The sequence below is a fragment of the Haliaeetus albicilla genome, chromosome 3 (assembly GCF_947461875.1).
Source record: "Haliaeetus albicilla chromosome 3, bHalAlb1.1, whole genome shotgun sequence".
In the NCBI taxonomy this organism is placed as follows: Eukaryota; Metazoa; Chordata; class Aves; order Accipitriformes; family Accipitridae; genus Haliaeetus; species Haliaeetus albicilla.
The window spans coordinates 24,853,513-24,875,988 of NC_091485.1; the positions used below are offsets into that span (position 1 = coordinate 24,853,513).

General features: G+C 39.6%; 1 protein-coding gene across 2 annotated transcripts; it reads right to left on the bottom strand.

The window, feature by feature from the left end:
* Window positions 1-714: 714 nt before the first annotated feature.
* Window positions 715-17,632, bottom strand: CLUL1 (clusterin like 1). Of its 2 annotated transcripts, none has more exons than XM_069779121.1 (9): window positions 17,498-17,632; window positions 16,485-16,594; window positions 15,028-15,176; window positions 12,278-12,445; window positions 9,922-10,366; window positions 8,510-8,647; window positions 4,647-4,861; window positions 3,341-3,511; window positions 715-1,557 (listed from the first exon to the last, which is right to left on the bottom strand). In XM_069779121.1, the coding sequence occupies exons 2-8, from the start codon at window positions 16,585-16,587 to the stop codon at window positions 3,344-3,346; spliced, it is 1,386 nt and encodes a 461-aa protein (XP_069635222.1). In that variant the 5' UTR covers window positions 16,588-16,594; window positions 17,498-17,632; the 3' UTR covers window positions 715-1,557; window positions 3,341-3,343. The 2 variants fall into 2 exon arrangements, with proteins under 2 accessions (XP_069635222.1, XP_069635221.1); XM_069779120.1 differs by having other exon boundaries at window positions 715-1,562.
* Between the last annotated feature and the right edge of the window lie 4,844 nt (window positions 17,633-22,476).

Sequence of the window (22,476 nt, forward strand, 5' to 3'; positions counted from 1 at the left end):
CTGCAGTGCCGTGCCCCACGCACGGGCTTGCCTTCTGTGTTGTGGCAGCGTTACACTGACCTGCGCTTTTACAGCAGAGATCATTTTATGCCACACGTTAGCTGCTTCCTGCTTCATATTTTGTTTACACATTTGCTTTCTTGCCAAGGGCAGTACTTGGCGCTTGCTTTTATTGAGTTTCATCTTGTTGATCTCAGCTTCTCTCTCCCATTTCTCAGTGTCATTTTGCATTGTGACCTGTGTCTTCCACACTGATTGCAACTGCTCCCAATGTGGTGTCCTCTGAATTTTTTCTAGGTGTACCTCTCTGTTAGTCAAAACAAACTGACTCTTCTATGAATATTTCTTTGTTAGTATATCTTAGAAGTCAAGCATTTTGTAAGATTCACTTATCTCTCAGATAAAGCCCAACTTTCTGACAACTGGTGTGATTACAGGAGTTATGACTGCTAATCTCTCATGATTAGGAGCCTGTAATAGAGGCATGTGTAAGGGAGGTTGAATGGAACGGAGGACTATGGACTAGAAAATGCTACTTCTCCTTAACAGCAGGCAGGAAAACATATCTTTCCCACTAATTAAAACAATGAAATGGTCTTTTTCTTGTATAAATGTATACTTACTTGCATGTATAGAAGTAAAGGAAAAGGTGTGGTGTAATTAAGGTACTGTTATTTTTCTGTATTCATATCTAATATAGATGGGTTTGTACACTTTGAAATGAATACAATTTATTTAGCAGAGATGCAGTTGGAAATGGTGAATGTAACTGTGCAAAAAATGTTAGAAATGCCAGGCACAGCAAATGAAACTAAATCACCTAGAGCTCTGCTTCTAACTGGGAGATACATCAGTTCTTAACCTTTATTATAATTTGAAAAAAACATTGAAAGCTAATGTGTATAATTTAGGAAAAAACAAACATCTTTTCTGATAAAGGCTTCCCTGTTAATTAATTAAAAAAATTAACTCCAGAAGCAAACTACAAGTAAGAAATGCCAAAGGCAGAAGACTTACTCATTACTGCATATTCAGAAAAGTCATTTACTGTACATGATAAACATCAAAAGCAACTGGAAGAAGAAATGGAACATTTTCATTGGAAAATAATATGCTACATGCATATGGAAATTTGGTTGATTCAGACATAGCTGAATGTGCAACATCTCTAGGGACCAATCTTGAAAAGGCTTAAGAATGTTCTTGAATTTAAGTGTGCAAATAGGAATTACTTGTATGCTTACAGCTGATTATTTCCTTAAATCTTTGCATAACCAGGGCCATAGCTGGTTATCAAAGATTACCTAATTTACAACATAAATAACATTTTATCTAAATAAATTAATATTAAAATGGATTTGAATTTGGTTTTGAGTCAAAAGATTTCTACAGTCTTTGGTTGCTAGCTCATATCTCACAGTATTTATTAAGCAAAATTTTATTTATATGCAACTATTCTAATCGTCAACATTTAACAACTATCTGTACATCACATTTAGGGGTATTTCACCTAGGGAGTATATACTGGATTTCAGGAAGTAAGATTTCATGCCTCTTCTTTCCTAGGAGAAAAAAGAATAAATTTATTAAACACTTTGGTTTTGGACTGAAAAAAAGATGTTAGAAAAGTAATTGTATGTGGAATGTATCAGTGCCCTGCTATAGAAACATACATGACTTAAAAACCACAGAGAAACAGATTTTTTTTCTCTTTTTCCCTTCTTACAGATCCTTCCCTTTCATCCCACTTTCGTGTACCCTAAATCTGTTGTGCAAAATGAATGGAAAATTGTATTGTGATTTGGAAATTAATGCCCCTTACTTTTCTCAGATATGAAATGGCTATACAAGATATGTTGCACAGGAAAATCAGACTAAGATTCAGGCTAAAAATCATAACCAGAATAAGGAAATTAATATTGTCATCATTAGGCCTGTGTGACCTGAAAGGGTATGTATCATCAATAACTGCATATAAATTACAGAGAATTTTGAAGAAAAGCTGTAGGGAAATTGTGCTTAGCATTTTATTTGATACATTTATAAATATTAAAAGAGTTTGTATTTTCAATATAATGTACACATAACTTCATCAATATTTACCCAAGCAAAATTCATGGTGAGGCGTCTTATATTCTGTCTAAATTCTGCAGCCCACCTCAGCCTCTCTGGTGGAAGTGATTTCTTTCATCTGTTCAAAAATGGTGAGTCTGACCTCCAAACAACCAGAATCAATATGAAATGCTGTAATTTTCTTTCTTCATCTACTTTATTAATACTGAATCCTTTTTATGTGCCTCCTGAGACTTCTGTGTGCTTCAGGTCATGCTTTATTTGCTGAGATGAGAATGCCAGGTGCCCATGACCTAAAGAGCAGCCAAGTCCAAATCTAGTGCCTCCTCAGAAGACTGGGGGGACACTGCAGTGATTTGCCTGTAGGTCTCGCGTGTCTTGTGGCTCTGGCCCCTGGGAGAGCCAGTTGTGACAGTTGGAGGCCACCAGAGCTGTGCATCCCAGAGCCCCCTGGGTTTCCCTGAGTGGCTGGCCAGCCCCACAGCAGCATGATGCCACCTGAAACCACCCCATCTTTCATGGAGATTCCCTGTGAGGTTAGAGAATATGAAGCATTGTTTAGTCCTGCCTCTCTGCCTGGTTCTTCCCTCCCCATCTGGAAATCTCTTAAGCATGGAGAGAGGCCTGTGTGAGCCCTTTCTACAAAAATGGTTAGAAGCCCATGAGAACGATCTCTCTGTGCATGTTCCTACAAGTCAAACGGCAGACTATATATAAACACTGTTAATCTGAGCAGAGTGCTGCTAATGGGAAAATGTTATGGTAAGAGAGCTCTTTCAAGACCTGGTGCTGACTCTAACTTTGCACTCCTTTATCATCAAAAATAATATGGAGCACACTCTTAAACTTCACCAAAAATAAAAACCATAATGAATAGTGGTAATTCCAGTTAATTCGTGATTAATGAACACGAAGACATGGTTTCCAGTGCCAAGGCTCTGGACTGTGGTTGTGAGGCAATCCTCTTCTGAAGGAATATTTATCATCACATTACCTCATCCCAGATGTTACTTAAAGATCAAGGGTTTCACAGTCAAATAAGTCAAATCTTTTAATATCATCATGTCTATGTTTTGCAGACTAGAATACTGAGCGTTTGGGTTTGTTTTCCGTAATGCCTGTGTTTGTCTAAATCAGGGTGTCATTTCTGAGGAGACGGTCTTGTATATACCAAGACTGAATCCTGTTCCAACTAAAGTTTATTGCAATGTAAGCACCTCTTTATGAAGAATTGCGTTCTCTGTGAAAGGAAAAAGAATGAACTTACCACTTAAAAATTCCGCTTATATAGTTGCAGTGCTTTTCCAGCTATGTATTCAATGAATTCAGCACTCTTTGGGTCTAAATTGGGAGGAACTTTAAAGGTGAAAGTAGGTGAAGTCAGAACATTCACATCTACTACAGTTTCATTTTTACCAGAGGGATCCCCAGGTACCACCTAGAAGAGAACAAATCAGTACTTTAGACACTACAAACTACTGTGTACGTTCAGTTTTGTTTATACCTACTGTGCCTACTGTCTTTAATAGGGGAAAATTAAATAGAGGAATATTTTAGACTGGTCTACTTTTTTTAAATTACTTTCTTCTGAAAAGATGGTGGGTGTCTGAATTTATACCAAAGCTTATGGTAGGTGGTGAGAAGAGCTGACATACCAGTGCAAGACCATATTAAAGAACTGCATGTTAATATTTATACCATGAACTACATCTATAAAGAGGTTCTGTTCTCCTAATGAAAACTTGTGAGTGAGTCATCCTGCTAATTTCAAGACAAAGTTTGTGTGATTGAAGTTACTAATTCCTATGTGTTTTTCTAAACCAGACTTAGTACTGTATCATTATTTTTCTAGAGCAGATAGCTCAGGCTCGGTTGGGAAATAGTGCTTAAATATTGCCTGGCCCCTTGTTCCTTATTTTGTGCTTTTTTGGTGGATTGCACAATCATTTCATATAAAGTTCTTGTAGTAATAGTAGTACGTTGGATATCTGAGTTGAAAGGGAGAATAGGATTTACCCCTTGCCCAGGAAAATGGTGAATTTACCTTGGATATATTCTTGTGTGTGAGATATAGTTAATCATGATGTAGTTATTGGAATATTGACAGATGCTGTTACAGATATGCAGCTTCCACTGCAATAATCTGCATAATATTTGCCTTCTTTGAGCTTTGGGATATATAGGTACAGACATAGACATATAGCTAAACATTCAGTGATCCAATAAGGATGTGTTACTGACTGGTACAGTGAAATTTATCCATGAAGGTAATCTGAGGCCAGTCAAAGCTGCTAGTGTCAATTTACTCTTATCAGACAGTGATTCAGGTTAGCCTGTCAGCCATCTATCAGACTAAAAGGATTTAGAGCAAAACAGTTTCTACTCTCTGGAGTTTCAGCTCTTCGAGAGATTATCAAGCATACATAAATTCAAGATGAGTAGGAACTTTGTATTATAATAACCAAACATTACATGTGTACAAACATCCACAATCCCCAAGAGCGTTAAGTAGGATCAAAGCATACGTCAAAGACAGCACTGTGCAATAGCTCCCTTCGGAAGACAACCCTTACCTTAACTATATTGAAAATGTTTTCTGGTCCAGTGGTCATGTTGGATAACTCAGACACCCACCCAAATCTTTCTTTCATTTTGTTTAGCAAGTAGGAAGTGTCTTCTGTATGACGCTGAACCACCTGGAGAATCTGCTCATACTGCTCCCCCGAGAGATTAACCAGCTTAAAGGCTTCATCAAACTTTATGTGCAGTTCGGGAACATTTGGGCAATCTGTTAGAAAAGACAACCAGCATAAAGCTTATAGGAAAGTAATATCTCTTGTACTTTGTCTTTCTATGTGAAGTATAGAAAACTGTAAGTTGGTGTTTAAATAATGCTAAAAACAAAAGAGTAATTCTTGCTGACCTATTTCGGTAGATTTAGTTCAGGCTCCTAATGACTAAATAGATTAATTATCCCATTTGCTGTATTACAATGACTTACCAAGTACTTTTAGGTTTATGTCATATTTCATGGCAATAGATTTGGTTATGCTACATAAGAACTGGTAGATTTTACATATAGCAACTTCATAATCTCCTCGTGATAATATTTTTTTTTTTAATGGTTCATATTCCATTGTCATCCCAAGTATATAGACCACAAGGCAGGGACTGGGGTAGCAAAGTCCCTCCCACTGTAAGAGAAGATCAGGTTCAAGACCACCCAAGGAACCTGAATATATGTAAGTCTATGGGACCTCACGAGATGCATCCCAGAGTCCTGAGGGAACTGGCTGATGTAGTTGCTAAGCTACTCTCCATGATATTTGAGAAGTCATGGCTGTCAGGTGAAGTCCCTGGTGACTGGAAAAAGGGAAACATTGCACCCATTTTTAAAAAGGGTAAAAGGAGGACCCTGGGAACTACGAATCTGTCAGCCTCACCTCTGTGCCTGGGAAGATCATGGAACAGATCCTCCTAGAAGCTATGCTAAGGCACATGGAGGACAGGGAGGTGATTCAAGACAGCCAGCATGGCTTCACCAAGGGCAAGCCCTGCCTGACCAAAATAGTGGCCTTCTATGATGGAGTGACTACATCAGTGGACAGGGGAAGAGCTATGGATGTTGTCTATCTGGACTTCTGTAAGGCCTTTGACATGGCCCCCCACAACATCCTTCTCTCTAAATTGGAGAGATACAGATTTGATGGATGGACTGTTCAGTGGGTGAGGAAATGATTGGATGTTCACATCCAGAGAGTAGTGGTCAATGTCTCAATGTCCAGATGGAGATCAGTGACAAGTGGTGTCCCTCAGGGGTCCGTATTGGGACCAGTACTGCTTAATGTCTTCATCAATGGCATAGAATCATAGAATCATATAGGTTGGAAAAGACCTTAAGATCATCGAGTCCAACCATCAACCATGCCCACTAAACCATGTTCTAGAGTACCTTGTCTATGCGCTTTTTGAATACCTCCAGGGATGGTGACTCAACCACTTCCCTGGGCAGCCTGTTCCAATGTCTGACAACCCTTTCAGTAAAGAAATTTTTCCTAACATCCAACCTAAACCTCCCCTGCCACAGCTTGAGGCCATTTCCTCTCGTCCTATCTCCAGCACCTGACAGAAGAGACCAGCACCCACCTCGCTACAACCACCTTTCAGGTAGTTGTAGAGAGTGATAAGGTCTCCCCACAGCCTCCTTTTCTCCAGACTAAACAACCCCAGTTCCCTCAGCTGTTCCTCATAAGACTTGTGCTCCAGGCCCCTCACCAACTTGGTGCCCTTCTCTGGACACACTCCAGCACCTCAATGTCTTTCCTGTAGTGAGGGGCCCAAAACTGAACACAGTACTCAAGGTGCGGCCTCACCAGTGCCGAATACAGGGGAACAATCTCTTCCCTGAGTGCATCCTCAGCAAGTTTGCAGATGACACCAAGCTGAGTGGTACAGTTGACATGTCAGAGGGACAGGATACCATCTAGAGGGACCTGGACAAGCTCGAGAAGTGGGCCCGTGTGAACCTCATGAGGTTCAGCAAGGTCAAGTGCAAGGTCCTGCACCTTGGTCAGGGCAATCCCCGGTATCAGTACAAGGTGGGGGATGAAGGGATTGAGAGCAGCCCAGTGGAGAAGGACTTGGGGGCACTGGTGGATGAAAAGCTGGGCGTGAGCCGGCAACATGCGCTCGCAGCTCAGAAAGCCGGCTGTACCCTGGGTTGCATCTAGAGCAGCGTGGCCAGCGGGTCGAGGGAGGGGATTCTGCCCCTCTGCTCCGCTCTGGTGAGACCCCACCTGGAGTGCTGCCTCCAGCTCTGGGGTCCTCAGCACAGGGAAGACATGGGCCTCTTGGAGCAGGTCCAGAGGAGGGCCACAAAAATGACCAGAGGGATGGAACACCTCTCCTGTGAGGACAGGCTGAGAGAGTTGGGGTTGTTCAGCCTGGAGAAGAGAAGGCTCCGGGGAGACCTTACTGCAGCCTTCCAGTACTTAAAGGGGGCTTATAAGAAAGATGGGGACAGACTTTTTAGTAGGGCCTGTTGTGATAGGACAAGGGGTAATGGTTTTAACGTAAAAGAGGGTAGATTTAGCCTAGATAGAAGGAAGAAATTTTCTATGATGAGGGTGGTGAAACACTGGAACAGGTTGCCCAGAGAGGTGGTAGATGCCCCATCCCTGGGAACTTTCAAGGCCAGATTGGACAGGGCTCTGAGCAACCTGATCTAGTTGAATATGTTCCTGCTTATTGCAGGGGGGTTGGACTAGATGACCTTTAAAGGTCCTTTCCAACCCAAACTATTCTATGATTCTGTGATACATGTTATTACAAGAAAGCCTGTAATGTATGTTAGTATTCCTGTTGATTGTTAAGGCCTAATATTTATCTAACAATAGCTAGACATTAGTATGTGACTAGTATCTGCCATGAATCCAGAACAGAAGATTGCTGTTTTTTTCTTTACTAAAATACAGATTTTAAACAAGAATGTTATGTTAAACCTATACAAAAATTACTATGGAAAAATTCAATTTATTCTCTGTCAAATAGGACTGTCAAGGGACACCTTCGGACTGACAGTACAGTAACCACAGATGCAAATTGGTATCTGTAATAACACAGTTGTAGACAAAAAGATATTTTTAGTGAGATGGAAGTAGTCTGATACACTTTTCAAAATGTGTCATTGGATCATTAGTATTTGCTGCAGTGGAGATATTCTGAAGACATTTGGGTTTAAGCATATTCTGCGGCTTCTAAGACCTAAATAATTCTGGAAATACAGATGTGTTATGCTGCAGCGGGAGTCCTGAGAGCAGTTCTAGGTGGTGCCGTGGCTGAATTTTTTCCACATGCCCATGGAGGGTGCATGCCAGAGCTTTGCCATCTTCTTACATACGGACAAGCAGTACCCTTTTTGTCCTTCATGTCAGTGCTGTTTGCCAACATGGTTCAACAAAGAATAATTACAGGCTCTTCAGCGCTTGCTTTCCTTGTGAGGAGCTGAATGCTACCTGTTACATCTGGTTGTCTGCAGGAGAAGCGGGTGTCAGGAGTTCGAGCTTCTCCTCACTTTCTGCTCAGCACTTCTGCACCCAGGCAGGACCGATTACTGCCTGACCTCTTGCTTCTCTGCAGTATGGTGACTAACAAAATACATAGGTACTTTGTTATAGAGTGTAGAACTTTGGACCTCCAGCGGTATGTTAACAACTGAGTTATACTGACACTCTGTGGAGACAGTGGGGAAAGGTAGTCGAAATCATCTGGAATGAGGAATAGTGTTTGTATCCATAGTTACAGTAAAAACTCAGTGACAGAATGTTAATTCAAAAAAAAAAAAAATGCAAACAGCACAGTAGAAAATGACAGCCTCAAAATCTACAATCAGTGATCAACGCATTACAGAAAAAAACCCCAGAAAATGGCTATTTACCATGCAAAAGATTGTCTTGACATTTCTGACATCTCTCACGGAACTGTGGGCATCCAGAGGAGTTTTCCCAAAGCTCCCTGCACAGAGGTCTCTGGTGCCCTGACACAATTTTTGAGAACGTGCCACTTCTGTCAGGATCTAGAACGAAGTCACAGTATATTTAGAGTGCTGTTAAACTTAAGGTCTTGATAAGTATACGTTTGTTATGTACTCTGTGTGCTAGAATTTAATTTCTTGCCCTTAATCCAAAATATCTGGCATAAATCCTGCCCCCCCCCCCCAAAAAAAAAAAAAGGAATAAAGCTTTAAAAAGTAGAAGTCTGGAGAAAATAGAAAGCATGTTTTCTTTCAAGGAATTCATGCCACTATAGCATATTCCCTTATAAAGGCATAATAGTGTATTGCCCACTAATAGCCAAACAATTGCTAATATTATTACACATTATTTCTACAACATGTGAGTTCTGGTAAGATCTTTTTGACCCTTAGAAGTCAAGATGCTGCATAATCACATAGAGCTAGATGAGAGCACAGTACCAAAGCTTATTTCTGAGGTAACATGGGTTATCATGGTACAGGAAAAATTAAAAAATGCTGTTGAAGAATCCCTTAACTTTCTATTTTCTATGACCATATAATGGTTATGTCACCTGCCACTCAGAGTTATGGCATGTGCTTACTGTGATCTCCTTATAGACAGGCACCAGCATGTATTTGAATGATGCTTGTTTTTCTGTTTGCACTAGTAAGATAAGAAGGATAAGGCTTATTTATATTCTAAAAGTTGACCATATGTTTTTTCCTCCATTGAGAGTTATCATCTGAAACCAATGTTATGCCCAGAATTTTTCTGGTCACTGGAAAACATGATGGCTAGTCTGTATTTGATTGTCACGCTACATTGCTACAGTAGCCTGGAACAGGGCTTGCAGATGCTTGGCTGAGCTTAATGTCATTTGGCAAGGGCAGGGATATCCCTTGACATCTCACAGAATTACACTCTTTTTTTTAGAATTGGTGACATGTCAATATGATATGATACAAATCATATCCTGACAAATGCTGAGATCAGACCTGTCAGTCATCTTTATGAAAACCTGCATCCATCATGAATTCCAGCACCCCTGAAGAACTCCTGCAAATGCTTTGAGAATTGCCATTAAAATCAGGCTGTGTAGGACCCATCAGTCCCCCTGTGACATTTCTCTGAGATTTCTAGGTGATTTGTACCTTTTCATTTAACCAATAAAGTTATCCTTGACCCATGCCTGTTTAACCAAGAAAGCCTCCAGAGCTTTCATACAGTATCTGAGACTAACATACTGCAAACAGAATCATTAAACATAGTTTAGCAGTCCCAAGGGGTTTGATGTCATTGACAGTGCAGTTGATTTTCATTTTCTAACACTTGCCTTTGGCTTGTTCTGGCACATTTCTTCTGTTATCTCTGTATTCATCGAATACTTCGGTAATCACCTCGGTGACACCTTCAAACACCGTCTTACTGAAATCAAAAACTATCTGTAAGAAGCCAGGTATACCCCAGCCTTTCTGTGAGCCATCATTTCTGGGGGTGTCCTCAGGTAAAGCTGGCATGCTGGGGGACTCATTCAAGTCCAGATCAGACATGAAATATGTCTGAAAAGACTGGTCAAACTCTTTTTGCATCTGCTTAAAAAAAATGAAACTTCTGTCAAATATTGAGCCCATGTCCAATAATAGTTGGCTAAATAAATCTTCCATTTTTACTAGCTGGGTATCCTCTTTCTCAGGCTTTTCGTTAAACTGGATGTCTTTTCCTTGATCCTCATGAAAAGTAAAAATGAGTGGAGGTATTTTCCTCAAAAAATCTTCAACCTGTTTATAAGAAGGAGATAGATCAGCTGCCTGACAAGTGATCAGTTTTTTATCTCTCAGGGAAGTGGCTCTAATTTTTGTCTTTCAAATACCCATAGAAACAATGCCCTCTTAGTAACTACAAACAGCATGTTCTCTGAATTTAAGACACTAGACTCTAAAGAGTGAAAGTACATTCAGTCTAAATCATTAGCTCCAAATCAGATCTGGAGTAAAAGGGTTGCCAGTTGGCCTTTAATCTGTGGAGGCTCAAAGTTAGTATCGGCGTTAGGGTTTCTTCCAACAAACAAATGGGACTTTATCTTGGAAACATTTCTGTGGTACTTATGTGCAGTGTAGGGAACAGAAGGCAATTGTTCTCGCTGTGGTCTGTAAACACCCTACCCTCCCTCACCAATGGCCAAGTCCTCATGTCCTTGTGCAAACTGAAACCCATTAAAATCAATGGAGCAGTGGCTCCGGATCCATGGTTTGATGATGGAAGAGGCTGAGGGTCGACTGCTTTGCTAAGTTCCCGGTCCCTGGGTCTCAGCCACTGGTTCCCTGCTTGGTGCTTTAATACCCTACCTTTGCCTGAGCAGATGTAGTGTTTTGTGGAGTCACACTTCATGGTGTTAGAAAACTGGTAAGGGTTAAGAAGCACCCTGCCAAACACACACATATAGATATCCATTTACTTTTTTTTTTTTTTTAAATCAGATCAGCTGCTTGATCTGACCAGTAGTGCAGCTCAGAGGGAAGGTGAATTGTGAAACCTAAGCCAGTGTTGCCCCTGCTGCCTGTGTGTCATCAGCCACAGCTATTGTCTTTGTCTCCTTTTTAAAAAAATTATTTAGGTCACAACACATTTCTGACTTTGAAAGCTTCAGATAAACTATATAGCTCACTGAGGAAGTTATCAAGATGGTCAAAGACAGTCACAGTGCAGTCTGTAACTTTTACTGCAATAATTTCAACGTGACATCCACAGACTCTTGAAAGTCCAAGAGATATATTTGAGGTATCTGTGAGAGGTATCAAAAAAGCCAAAAGCATCATCAATAGTCTTAAATGTAATATCTTCCACATTTTTACCTGAATAGTTTTAAGAATATGCACAAATGTTAAACACCTTTGCTCTAAAGCTTGTCACTTCTGAAACATACCATGTTTAATTTTTAAGTTATTGTATTTTTCAGTGCCTGGGGATATGAAAGCTAGGTAATCTGGCTAAAATTTTAGTAGCATTAATTGCACAGTGTCAGTTGTTCAGCTGCACTTAAAGCATATGCCCAAATAAAAAATGTGATAACAATTTTGTTAAGTCTTGTAATAATAACATGCCAGCCAGGAAAGCATGTTTTCCTTCTGGTAGAATTAGGGGAATCTCCTTTGCTGACAGTTTCCTTTATTAAAAAACAGTTAAGCATTTTAAAGCTATTTTCTTACTTAAAGAGTAGATTTAAAATAAAATAAATATAGGAAAGAATGATGTTGTATAAGTAGGTGATTTTTTTTTTTCCCATGGAATTTTGCTAACTATATCTACACTTTTAACTCTGCTGATTTTCAGACAGACCGTAAAGAATCTATCTGGTATTTTTCACAAACAGTTATTGAGCATCTTAATGCAAGTCCTACTGTGAGAGACAACACTGTACATCTGGAGTGACTCTGTTAGAGTCAGGGGAATAAACAGTGTCCATGGAGTCACACCAGGGTGGAACCGAACTTATTTTGGCTCAGTGTTCAATGAATATAATCACATGTAATCTCTGCCATAAAACTTCACATTTCCAGACTGTCCAAATCAAATTAATTTTAGTAACCTGATATAACTGGGGGATCTGGGTATTGAGAAAATAAGATGTGCTCTCTCTAAAACTGTTAGGGGAATTCGAGAGTATTTCCAGATACAAAATTTCTTCCTACCTTTGTTCTAAATGTTGACAAACCATGTTTGCAAGTTGTATAATATCTCATGCAGGTACTTTCTAAACAAGATTCACATTCATCCCATAAATTTTTCAAGGATACTTGACATTGTCTTTCTTCTTCTTCTAATCTTTCCTTTACTTCATCCATAAGTCGCAAAGCTTGCTAAGTAAGAAAAAAGATTCAGTTGAGGGCAATTTTCAGATTAATATTCTAACTACTTATCCCAGTGTTGATCACTCATTTTGCCTATTTATGGTTCCTTTTTTTGCTAATCCCTAACCATTAGGGTAGGTTGTCTTCTCAGCTGCAGTCACATATATAGGGAACTGAAAATTGAAAAACTTTTCCTTACAGAGTTTTTCTGATGTTGTTCTCTCAGAGGGCACAGTCTACAAAACCAAACGGATCTCTGCAGTCTAGCTGGATCTCTGAGGTTATGAAAAAACCCACACATCTTTCTGTGCAAGAAGCATTCAACCTCTCACAAGGTGATGTGCTCAACTTTTATCATTTTTTCTCCATATCATATCTGCAGTATTCATCTGTTCCACAGATAGCCCTTTTTTGTTGATTTGCTCTATTCTTTAAAAGACTGATATTTCATGAGGCTAGGTCCTTGCCATACATAAGTTCTTTCTCTAATGTGGAAATATGTAGAAGTATAGCATTTCCTCTGTTTGGGATTATACTAATCAAAAGACAGTAGTGAGGGGGTTTCTTCCTCCTCTTGTGGAATTGTGAGGCACTCCTTCCATACTGAAGGGAAACAAGATGCATTTTACAATGCTGCTTCTATTTACTGGATCGTTCTTCATCAGGTAGAGCACAAAGCTGAGCGGATCAGAAGCAGCATTTTAGAATAGACTCGGCAATGGAAAGACAGAAGAGTTTTTCCTATAGAAGTAGATTGCACATCATTAATTTCTTTCTGAAAGTACAAGATATTTTAATAATTTAGGTTTTCAGACAATGTTCCAAGTTGTTCCTAAGTATGACAGAAACTTTTTAATTGGTCAGTCGTACTCCTTTCTGGCAGCATTTCAATAGAGAAGAGGCTGACAGAAAAGAAAACTGTCAGAATGTGCTTGGTGGAGACAGTAACTGTGGTCTTCATAGTCTATTATTTTCTGATCTTTCTAATACATTTATTCAGTGTTTTATGAACTCTTGCTGTGGATGTAAGTTCTGTGTAAATGAAATCATCCAGTAAGAGCTAGCAACAGCATAGATCATGGGAGTGTGCTGGTGCTCCTAAAGATATTAGAAAGCTATCAGGTAGTTTTGGGCTTGCTAATACAAATAGTTTAAACTAACTACCAGATGTCGGGCCAAGAGGGAATTTTCTTTCAACTTCATTGAAAGCAATAGTTATGATCTCAGTATTTTTTTAAATATACAGTGATGTCTGTTTCTCAGGATCATCTGAGCACATGGCTCTGAGCCTAGGCATTGCACTAGGACATTGGAAATTCCCCTGATCCCCTGTACTTTCTCTAGAGCATGTTATCATTTGTGGCTTTGATATTTTTCTGAAGGTCAAAAGTTTGCAAAGCAAGCTGGGAAACGTCTTGTGGCCTGAGGTGTATAAAGACATGCAGGGCTGAGCTGCTGGGCTTTCTGCACAAAACACCTTTATACAGTTGCTTGTAGTTGCCTTGACGTGAATTCAGTGAAGCAGGGGATTTCTAGAAATAAGCAGTAAGTGCGATACTTTATTCAACACATTGCTGTTGCAGCAGCTGTGCCTTCTGGATGTTACAAAACTCAGGTTCTCTCTCCAAAGTAATGTTTGAGTCTACATACAGCACTTAATGTCTCCTTTTACTGTGGAACTTCTGTATTTCCACATGGTGATCACCATCAGCTTGACTATGCCTAGGCTGCTGCTGGCTACCTCCCAACTGCAGAATAAAGTGAGAGAGCTCAAATCTCAAGGGAAGTTGTGTCAGACAACATGTTTTACCTTGCAACCAGGGTGGGCTGAGAGAAGGTAACTTGCTAACTAGTGGTAACTCAGCTGTATTTTGTCTAGTGCTCACTATTTCAGTTTCATTTTAGAAATAGCTTAGACATTCAGCCACAGGGAAAAGTTAACAGTATGCCACTCAGTTAGAAAGCTGTATTTCTGAGGAAAGACAGAAACTTTTCACATGTAGCTTTCAAAAGAACCATGCAATCTGGAAGAGGCGCCAGTGAGGCAGACAGTGCTCTTGTTCAGTACTTTATTCCAGCACAGTCTGAAAGCTTCCCTCAGGGTTGAAGCCTCAGTCTGCTAGGGTCCTGCCAGCAGGCAAGCTTTTTCTTAAGAAATTGGCAAATATAAACTAATGTTTTAACTTCTTCTGAAATGTGAACATCCAGGTTCCTGGTAGGCTAGTAAATGATGTCTATTGGCCCAACTCCTGCTTCCAGGAGACAGGCAGTGAGAACGTCTATAGAGGTGCCATGAGAGTTTTCTTCTGGCAGTGAGAGAAAGCGTCAGAAGCAGATTGCCTATCAATCCTGTGACCACATAAAGAGGTGTATGCTGCTCAGTGTACATACAATGTGGTTTACATTCTTCCCAGAAAAGGGGAGACACCAAGGGATCCCTTCTGGGTTGCTTATTGGCCTAAACACAATGGCATGCTCTACTACTTCCAGGAGGTAGGCTAAATCCATGTATGACCTGCCTCATCTTTGATTAAAAATAGCCACAACTTAACAAAAATACAAACAAAAAATCCCAGATGCACTTCAGTTACCTGTTTTTCTTCACTGCTCTTCTTCAAGGTTTTCATCAGATTTACATGCTTATCTTCATTTCTTTCCATCATAATTTTCATCTGCTTAATACCAGTCAAGGCTTTCTTTACTTCTTCGTCTACATACTTCTCTCCAACTTCAGATAATACTAAAAATCCAAATTATACAGTGACTTAATCAGATTTTAACACTATCACAAATTGTCATGCACTGATGACAAAGGAGAATGAAACAGCTCTGTTTCCCTACTGTTGCAGAGCCAAATCTTGAGATAGTGAATGCAGAATAACAGAGCCAAGACAATTGCCATCAGATAGAAGTCTGGCCCAGAGCCTTTGCCAGTAATCAGCTGTGTGTAACTCAGGCTATATACTGGCTGTCCCAGTGCTGATCACTGAATCCCAGAACAGTTGAGGCTGGAAGGTGCCTCTGGAGATCATGGAGTCCAACCCCCCTGCTCAAAGCAGGGTCAACTAGAGCAGGTTGCTCAGGTCCTCATCCTGGGTTTTGGATAACTCCAAGGATTACTCATCAGTTTTCTAATGACATAACCTGTATATTTATCTTTGATCTGCAAGCAGCCTGTGACAGCTTCCCTTTACATTTTGAAAATGTAGATTACAGGTGACTTCAACCTGCAGAAAAATACAATCTCTAGACTTCCTGTGAAGTAATGACCATAGAGTTTTGGTGAAAGCCTGGGTTGGCCCAGACGTTGCACCTTGAAGCTCTGCATGATTGCTTATGCTTTATCTGTATTTGTTTCCTTTGCAGAAATACCCTGAATATCACTGGAGCTATACAAAACAAGTAAAGAACACATATCTCTGAGAGTGCCAAAAGCATGCCAGTCATTTCTTCTCTTATGTCATTCTTCCCTTCCCCGAACTTTTTGTTTGTTACAGCAATATTATTAATGTAGACCGAAGCAAAGGAATATTTCATGGCTGTTCCTCTTGGGATTCCTATCCACAAAGTAAAGCCATGCTTAATGGTGAGTATATGCATAATAGCTGCTTTTTTCTAAATTAAGTAATTTTCTTTCGATTACTTGTAGTAACCATGTTTTCCAGCAAAGTATATAATTGTAGAATAAGCATTTTCAATGATTATTTAAACAAACAAAATAATTCAAAATTTGTTGAATTGAATTTTGGCTTCAGTTTATATTCTAATGATCTATGAGGGACAAAATAACCTATAAAAATGCTGTAAATACTTTTTTTGTAAGGGGATGCTTATCTGTTAATCCCTTTACTTTCTCATCCCGGTTGTTCTTATCTCCCCATTGTGCGTGTGTGGATGCATGTAGTCAGCTATATGGTGGTTTCTAAGCTCCACACATGAAAGCGGATCCTCTTGACACCAGTGAGTGTGGAAGTCAAAATGCACCAGGAGACTGTGGACGTGGGCCCAGGGGCTTCCGGCACACCCCTGGTAAGAAAAGCATACATACGCTTCAGGTTTTCCCGGAGATTCATTTCCTCCTGCCTTGTCGGTGCACACTGATGACCATTCAGCCATAGCACATATATTATAAATAACCAAGAGGACTTCATGTTCTTTCTGTAAAAGAAGCAGGTAGGTGCAGTTAAATGTAAGCATCTTCATGATGCTCAAATGCCTAGGTGTAATACTAAGTATTATACAAGTTCCCATTAATTTTGACTTTAACTATGGTTTCTGAGATCTGTAACATGCACCTAAATGCTACTGTTAGTGAAAACACATGAGTAAGAAGCTTGACCTCATTGTAATTATCTATCCAGACTAACTAGATGCATTTCACTGAGTTCGCAGAGTGGTGTAACAAAATCAGGACATATATATATAAAACTGAAAGCTTATGCAGCTCAGTCTGTCCCTTTTCTGCCTTGTGAAACACACTAATTACTGATCTCACACTATGTTCTTAGCTCATATTGTAAATGTATCCATGCTAAACATTATTGCCAAATTTAAAAAGGGAAATTTCTAGAATGTTGTTCCCTTCCTTGTCTCCAAACATGCAATTCCTTTCATTGTCCTTCAGCATAATACTTAATATAGCAGATGCAATAACAGGTGTGCCAAGAAATTGGCAATTAGATCAGTTTTGTAAACAAACACATCAGCAATGGAAAGAAATTCCTACAAAATAGGGGAAAGAAATGCCATTTGCTTTATTTCCCTCCCAAGAGCAGTTAGAGGAGAAGGGTTTATTTTTTAGAAACCATGCAACTACACTTTCTAGCTCTCATCTGATTAAGTGAACACAGTATTTAAGTGCCTTTTTAGCCATCCTTGGAGATGCAGTTATCAGCTACAAATGTGTGTGTAAGTTAAGAGCCTGGATTTATTTATAGCCTGGATTTACTTCTATAGTTACTTGCATATTGTAACTTTACATTTCTAACAAAAAAACAATTAACTTTGCAAAGAAATACAAACCCATTACCAAAGAAAAGTAAAAAACCCCAACATATTTACCATTAATACTGAAACACTTCCTCTGCAAAATTGCTCCCCGTGTCAGGAAGGGGTCGGGCTGTGTTCTGATCTAATTGCTGGGAGTGTCAGGGATTTTGCCGTGTTCTACTTATCTGATGAGAAGGTTCTTAATCCTATTAATGGGACGTTTTGTCGTTAGGCTGCAGGATTTTGCGTGCATGGCACTTCATGCTCATCTCTGTGGGCAAAACCACTAGGAGGAGCGTTGGGCAGAATTCCATAATTTTATGTAATTTGACCTGCTATTTTTCTGTAGTCGGTAGCCTTTTGTCTTACTAGCTCTTCCATCATCTTGCGTTTTACCTTAGGTGACATCTGCAGCTTATGTTCTTAGTGAAATTGTTACAATTAGTTTGGCTAAGAATAGCTTCCAACATTTAATCTCTTCAGCATAGTTTTAGTTTGCTATAAAAAACACTGGATTATGTAATGGCCTTCTTTGTATACCTTCTGAAGATACAGAAATTGAAAAAAATCAGGAATGCAGATGATGTAGGCTCTATGAGTAGAGTCTGATATGAGATAAGCAAATTTTGGCAATTCGTACATCGTTATACTTGCTAATGTTTTGGGGGTTTGCTGCCTTGATTTTCTTCAGTTAATCCATATGTCTGGGATCTGACCAGCATAAAGTTTTGAAACTTTGAAATGAGATATTTAAATACTAACAGATGCTTGATATAAAATATGGACAAGTATCGTTAGCAAATCATATCCCATCTTGTGATGTTCAGCAATAATACTCCCTTGAAGTCAAAAGAGGAGACGGGCAAAGTAGATGTCTGTAGCTCATGGTCTGCAACAGCAGTTTTAAAACATCCCATTCTTTTTTGTTTACCTCATAGTTCATAAAAGCCAATTGATGATTGATGGTTAAGATCTAGCATGATTAATGCTGCTTAGGCAAGAGATTTGAGGGTTTTATTTTTAAACATGTTATCAGGAAGAGTGGAGAACCTGTTAGCTCTAATGGGAACTGCAAGTCCTCAGTCTGCAAGTCCTCCTTGACCAAGACTCATCACTACACAAAACCTTTCAAGTTCTCTTTTCTGGCAATACCAAGCAAGCACCCTTGCACACTTTGCAATCCCCTGGCCGGACTGTCTGCTAAGCACCCCTGGGGCTTGGGCTGAAGTAAAAGGGGCAGTCTCCCTCTCTGGGCCTTGTGCTTGGCTCACGATAGAGAGTAAATGGAAAATAGGTTTGCACAAAGGAAGACAATCTATTACGGACAGTTGTGAAATGCATGTTATTAGCCTACATGTGTAATGAATCCTAACAAAGACTTTAATCTTTCAGTGCAAAGAGTTTGCCCCCTCATTTTTGACATTTATCTTTGCTAATATTAATTTACTAGAAAAAGTTACTGTTGGCCTTTCTGGACCTGACTCAATATAGAGAAAGCTTTACTCAATCCAGAGCAAAAAGGGCGGTTTCAACACATCACCCATAGTTCCCAGGAACTGGCAAGAAAGCAGGCTGCCTCAACCCTCCAGAGAGGGAGAGCAGCACCCCTGTCCCAGGGCAGAGAGGCTGGAGGCTGCCTCTGGCACAGATATCACTGCTTATTTTCAGAATTGCCCAGCTTCTGAAGGCCTCTGTGGGGGTCTCTGGTCAGACATACTCTTGCCCCTTGCAAAGCCAGTCCTTAACAGAAATCTGTACGGAAGTTGATGCTGAGACATGGAGTCCTGATGGATGTGAGACTCCTTTTCTGAATTAGTTGATTTTGAACATTGCAAAGTGTGTTGCATTGTCTTAGATATTACTCTTCACACTTTATTATAACCACTATGTAATCACATGGAAATTGGCATTACTATGTATATCTATTTCTTTTTACAAAACCACACAATCCTAGTTCTTTGCTCTTGTGTTATTTCATATATATCTAATGGCTGAAAGAGGAGGTCTAAGGAACTTGAGGACAAAATCCTCTAGAGATAGTATGCCTGTTAAAGTTAATCTTGGGCTTAAGCTTAATCTTTGAAGTGCACTTAAGAACGCAACACTCTGATCCTGAAAGGCAGTTATTAGTTGTGCTCACTCTGGAAATCTTTTCATCTCTCATTTCTGTTTTGATTTTAATTAAACAAAAATCTCATGAATTCTACCTTTAGGTTTCATATCAAATATCCATTCTCTTTTCTTTTAACGTTCCAAATCTGATTTGCAATAACCTATTGTGGAGCTCTCCAATTTTTATCTCAGCTGCCATGTTCAACAGTTTCCTCTTAATATTTTATTTTCTTCTGAATTTAAGTGCTTTGATCGGCTATAGTATGCCATGTCATGACATTGTGCTGACATGTTCATTTCTTCACAGTCTAATACAAGCATATGATTCAGTGCTCACTGATGCTGTTGCAAATTACACTGAATCATACTGGAGACAGCCTGAAGAAGCTCTTGTGAGCAAGTTGTAGACAGTCTTTTTCCCCACCCCAACTGTTATTCCAGTACTGCTATATTTTAATTGAAATTAATAGGTATATATTGGAAAAAATAAAGGAAATAGCTTGAAAAGGGATTTCAGTAAAAATAGGCTTTTTGCAAGATACTGATAAATTGAAACGTAAATAATTGTAACAATACAGATAGACATTGAGCTTGCACCTAGCTGAACTTGAACAATGAGAGTTGTAGCTGCTTTGTGGAGTTTCCTTCTGTCCTGTTCCATGACCTCCATAAATGTGTAACATTTTTTCACAATGTACTGTGACTTCTCCCTTTTTGTTGATCCATTCCACCTGGCAGGATTAAGCATCAAGAAATACGTTGAAAAGGAATTTCCTGTGTTATACATCAGCTGTAGGATTTTGTTCCAGTTATATATTTACACAATTATTTGCTCTTTGGAAGAGTTGTTTCCTACTATGTATTTTCACCTTTCTTTCTGAGCTAGGCCAGTCATATAATGATCAGGCTGAAAATACCTGCACATATTTATAGAGTCTATGAGTCATGCAGAGTGCTACGTATTGACATTAAATCTCTTGATACTTTTATGAAAAAGTCCCCAGTTCCACAAAATCTTAATTAGCTTTATTTGTAAGCACACCATTAGTTCCACTGCTTTCAATTGAAATTAAATCCTTGTGGGGGTTTATAGTGTAATTACATGGCTAATTTAAAGCATGCACAAAGCTTTGCTAACAGTTAGTATGGGTTTTAAGGCTACAGAGTTGAACTTTCATTGTGTGAAGTTTTGTTTTGTTTTGTTTTTAATCTTTTCTAGTACTTCAGGAGCCCCTGAGCGGGTTTTGCTTTCTCCTGTATTTCAAAGGCTCTTGGAGCCCTCCTTCAGTTTGTATTCAGTCTGTCTTTGAGCTCTACCTGCGTAGCCTAAGTTAGGAACCAAGGCTCCTTTAGCCTGGAGAGAGAGGTAAGCTCCTGAAATGCTCTCAGTCTTGCTGGAAGGCCTCAGACTAAGGAGCTGAGGCTACCCTAAGTTGGATAGCTAGTGTTAGTCTAAGCTATGTATCTTGCAAAAATACCAGCTCGGGCCCCAAAAGTAGCACAGCTATGCTAGCATGACAGGATCCCAAAGTCCATAAGCCCTGCAGCTCAGAGTCGGGCCAACACAATTACCCTGTCTGGAGGAGGGTCAGGCAATGCCACGTCAGGGCTCTGCACTCTGCTCAGCACAAACATGAAGCCAGCTGAAGGCAGGAAATCAGCCTGCGTAACTTAGGGCATCACACTAAGATTTAACATGGCTTTATTTGGAACTATTAAGCTACAGTTTTTGAGGTCAGCAAGACCATCTTCACAACACTTAGTGTGCTTTAAAATGTATGAGCCTTTTCTGATTTCCTTTTGCTTGTCTATCCATGGACACTCAGGATGACTATTGGGTGTGGAAGAAATCTTTCACATCACTGCTGAATTTTTTTTTCCAAGCCCTCCAGTGCTTTGACATGAAATTCTAAATACCAGTCCCAGCAGTAATGTGACAAGTGTTGTTCATGGGGGCATGCAAAGTTTCTTCATGCCTTATCCAGAGACTTTGCAGAAGGGACATATTGTGATACTGAACACCCTATTTGGGAAGACAAATCTATAACATAAAGAAATTTAATTAATTTTAAGGAACAGAGAATCAAAACCGTAGAGTTGAATGTAAGACAATACAAAGCTGAAGCCTAGAAATTATGTGGTTGTCTTCAGAATTTGCGTTTGGGATATCAGCTAACTATTGAACTTGGAGTAGCACTATTACTGATGTTATGTTATCAGCAGGAGATACCAAATTCAGTGCAAGGATAACAGAATGAGTTAGAAACAATTTATTATAAAGCTATGAAGCAAACCTGCATGGTACAGTTACACAAACAGATTTCAGGAAGCATTTAATATTAAAATGCTGAAGTTTTGAACCAGATGTTCTGCAAGGATTTAGTTTCAAGCTTCCCTAGGAGCATTAAAATGAAAAAGTTTTATTGCATGCAGACATGTAATATATCGGCTTTCAGCCTGCAACTGAAAGGAACAGGGTTCCTTGTGTGTATTCATCTGGTTTGCTTAAGCATATCTCCATCATTCAGCTCTATATCGGCTAGTTAAAAAAGTGGCTGTTATTGGAAACAACTCTGGAGTTTAATGAAATTAAAATGACTGAATTATCACTTTGTGAGGTGCTGAACAACTCTTGAAGATGCTGCTAATCTGCTGCTTGCTTTAAAGGTAATTGAAGGCCTTCAGGACAGGGCCTTGATAATATTCGATGAAGAAACTGGAAATTGCTTTGGTGGGGAATAATCCTCTGGCTGGTAACTTGGCCTCTTGCTTCTGCTGCATTTAAAGTGGAACATGCTCCAGTGCCTGTGGGACAGCAAGCCCAGAGAGAGATGTCTGAAAATAAAGCTTCCTCAATGTAGCCAATAATAGGAGACATGCAGTCCCCTTGCTTGCAGTAGCATGGAAGTGGAGGAAGTAAAGCTGGAATGCTGCCTGAA

What these genes read in the sequence shown, in the direction of transcription:
- CLUL1 (XM_069779121.1), bottom strand. Translation starts at nt 16,587, where the DNA reads ATGAAGTCCTCTTGGTTATTTATAATATATGTGCTATGGCTGAATGGT. An exon ending in TGTCAACATTTAGAACAAAG is followed by an intron (nt 10,367 to 12,277) that starts GTAGGAAGAAAT and finishes TCTTATAAACAG; the next exon opens with GTTGAAGATTTTTTGAGGAA. An exon ending in TCAAGACAATCTTTTGCATG is followed by an intron (nt 4,862 to 8,509) that starts GTAAATAGCCAT and finishes CTTTTCTAACAG; the next exon opens with ATTGCCCAAATGTTCCCGAA.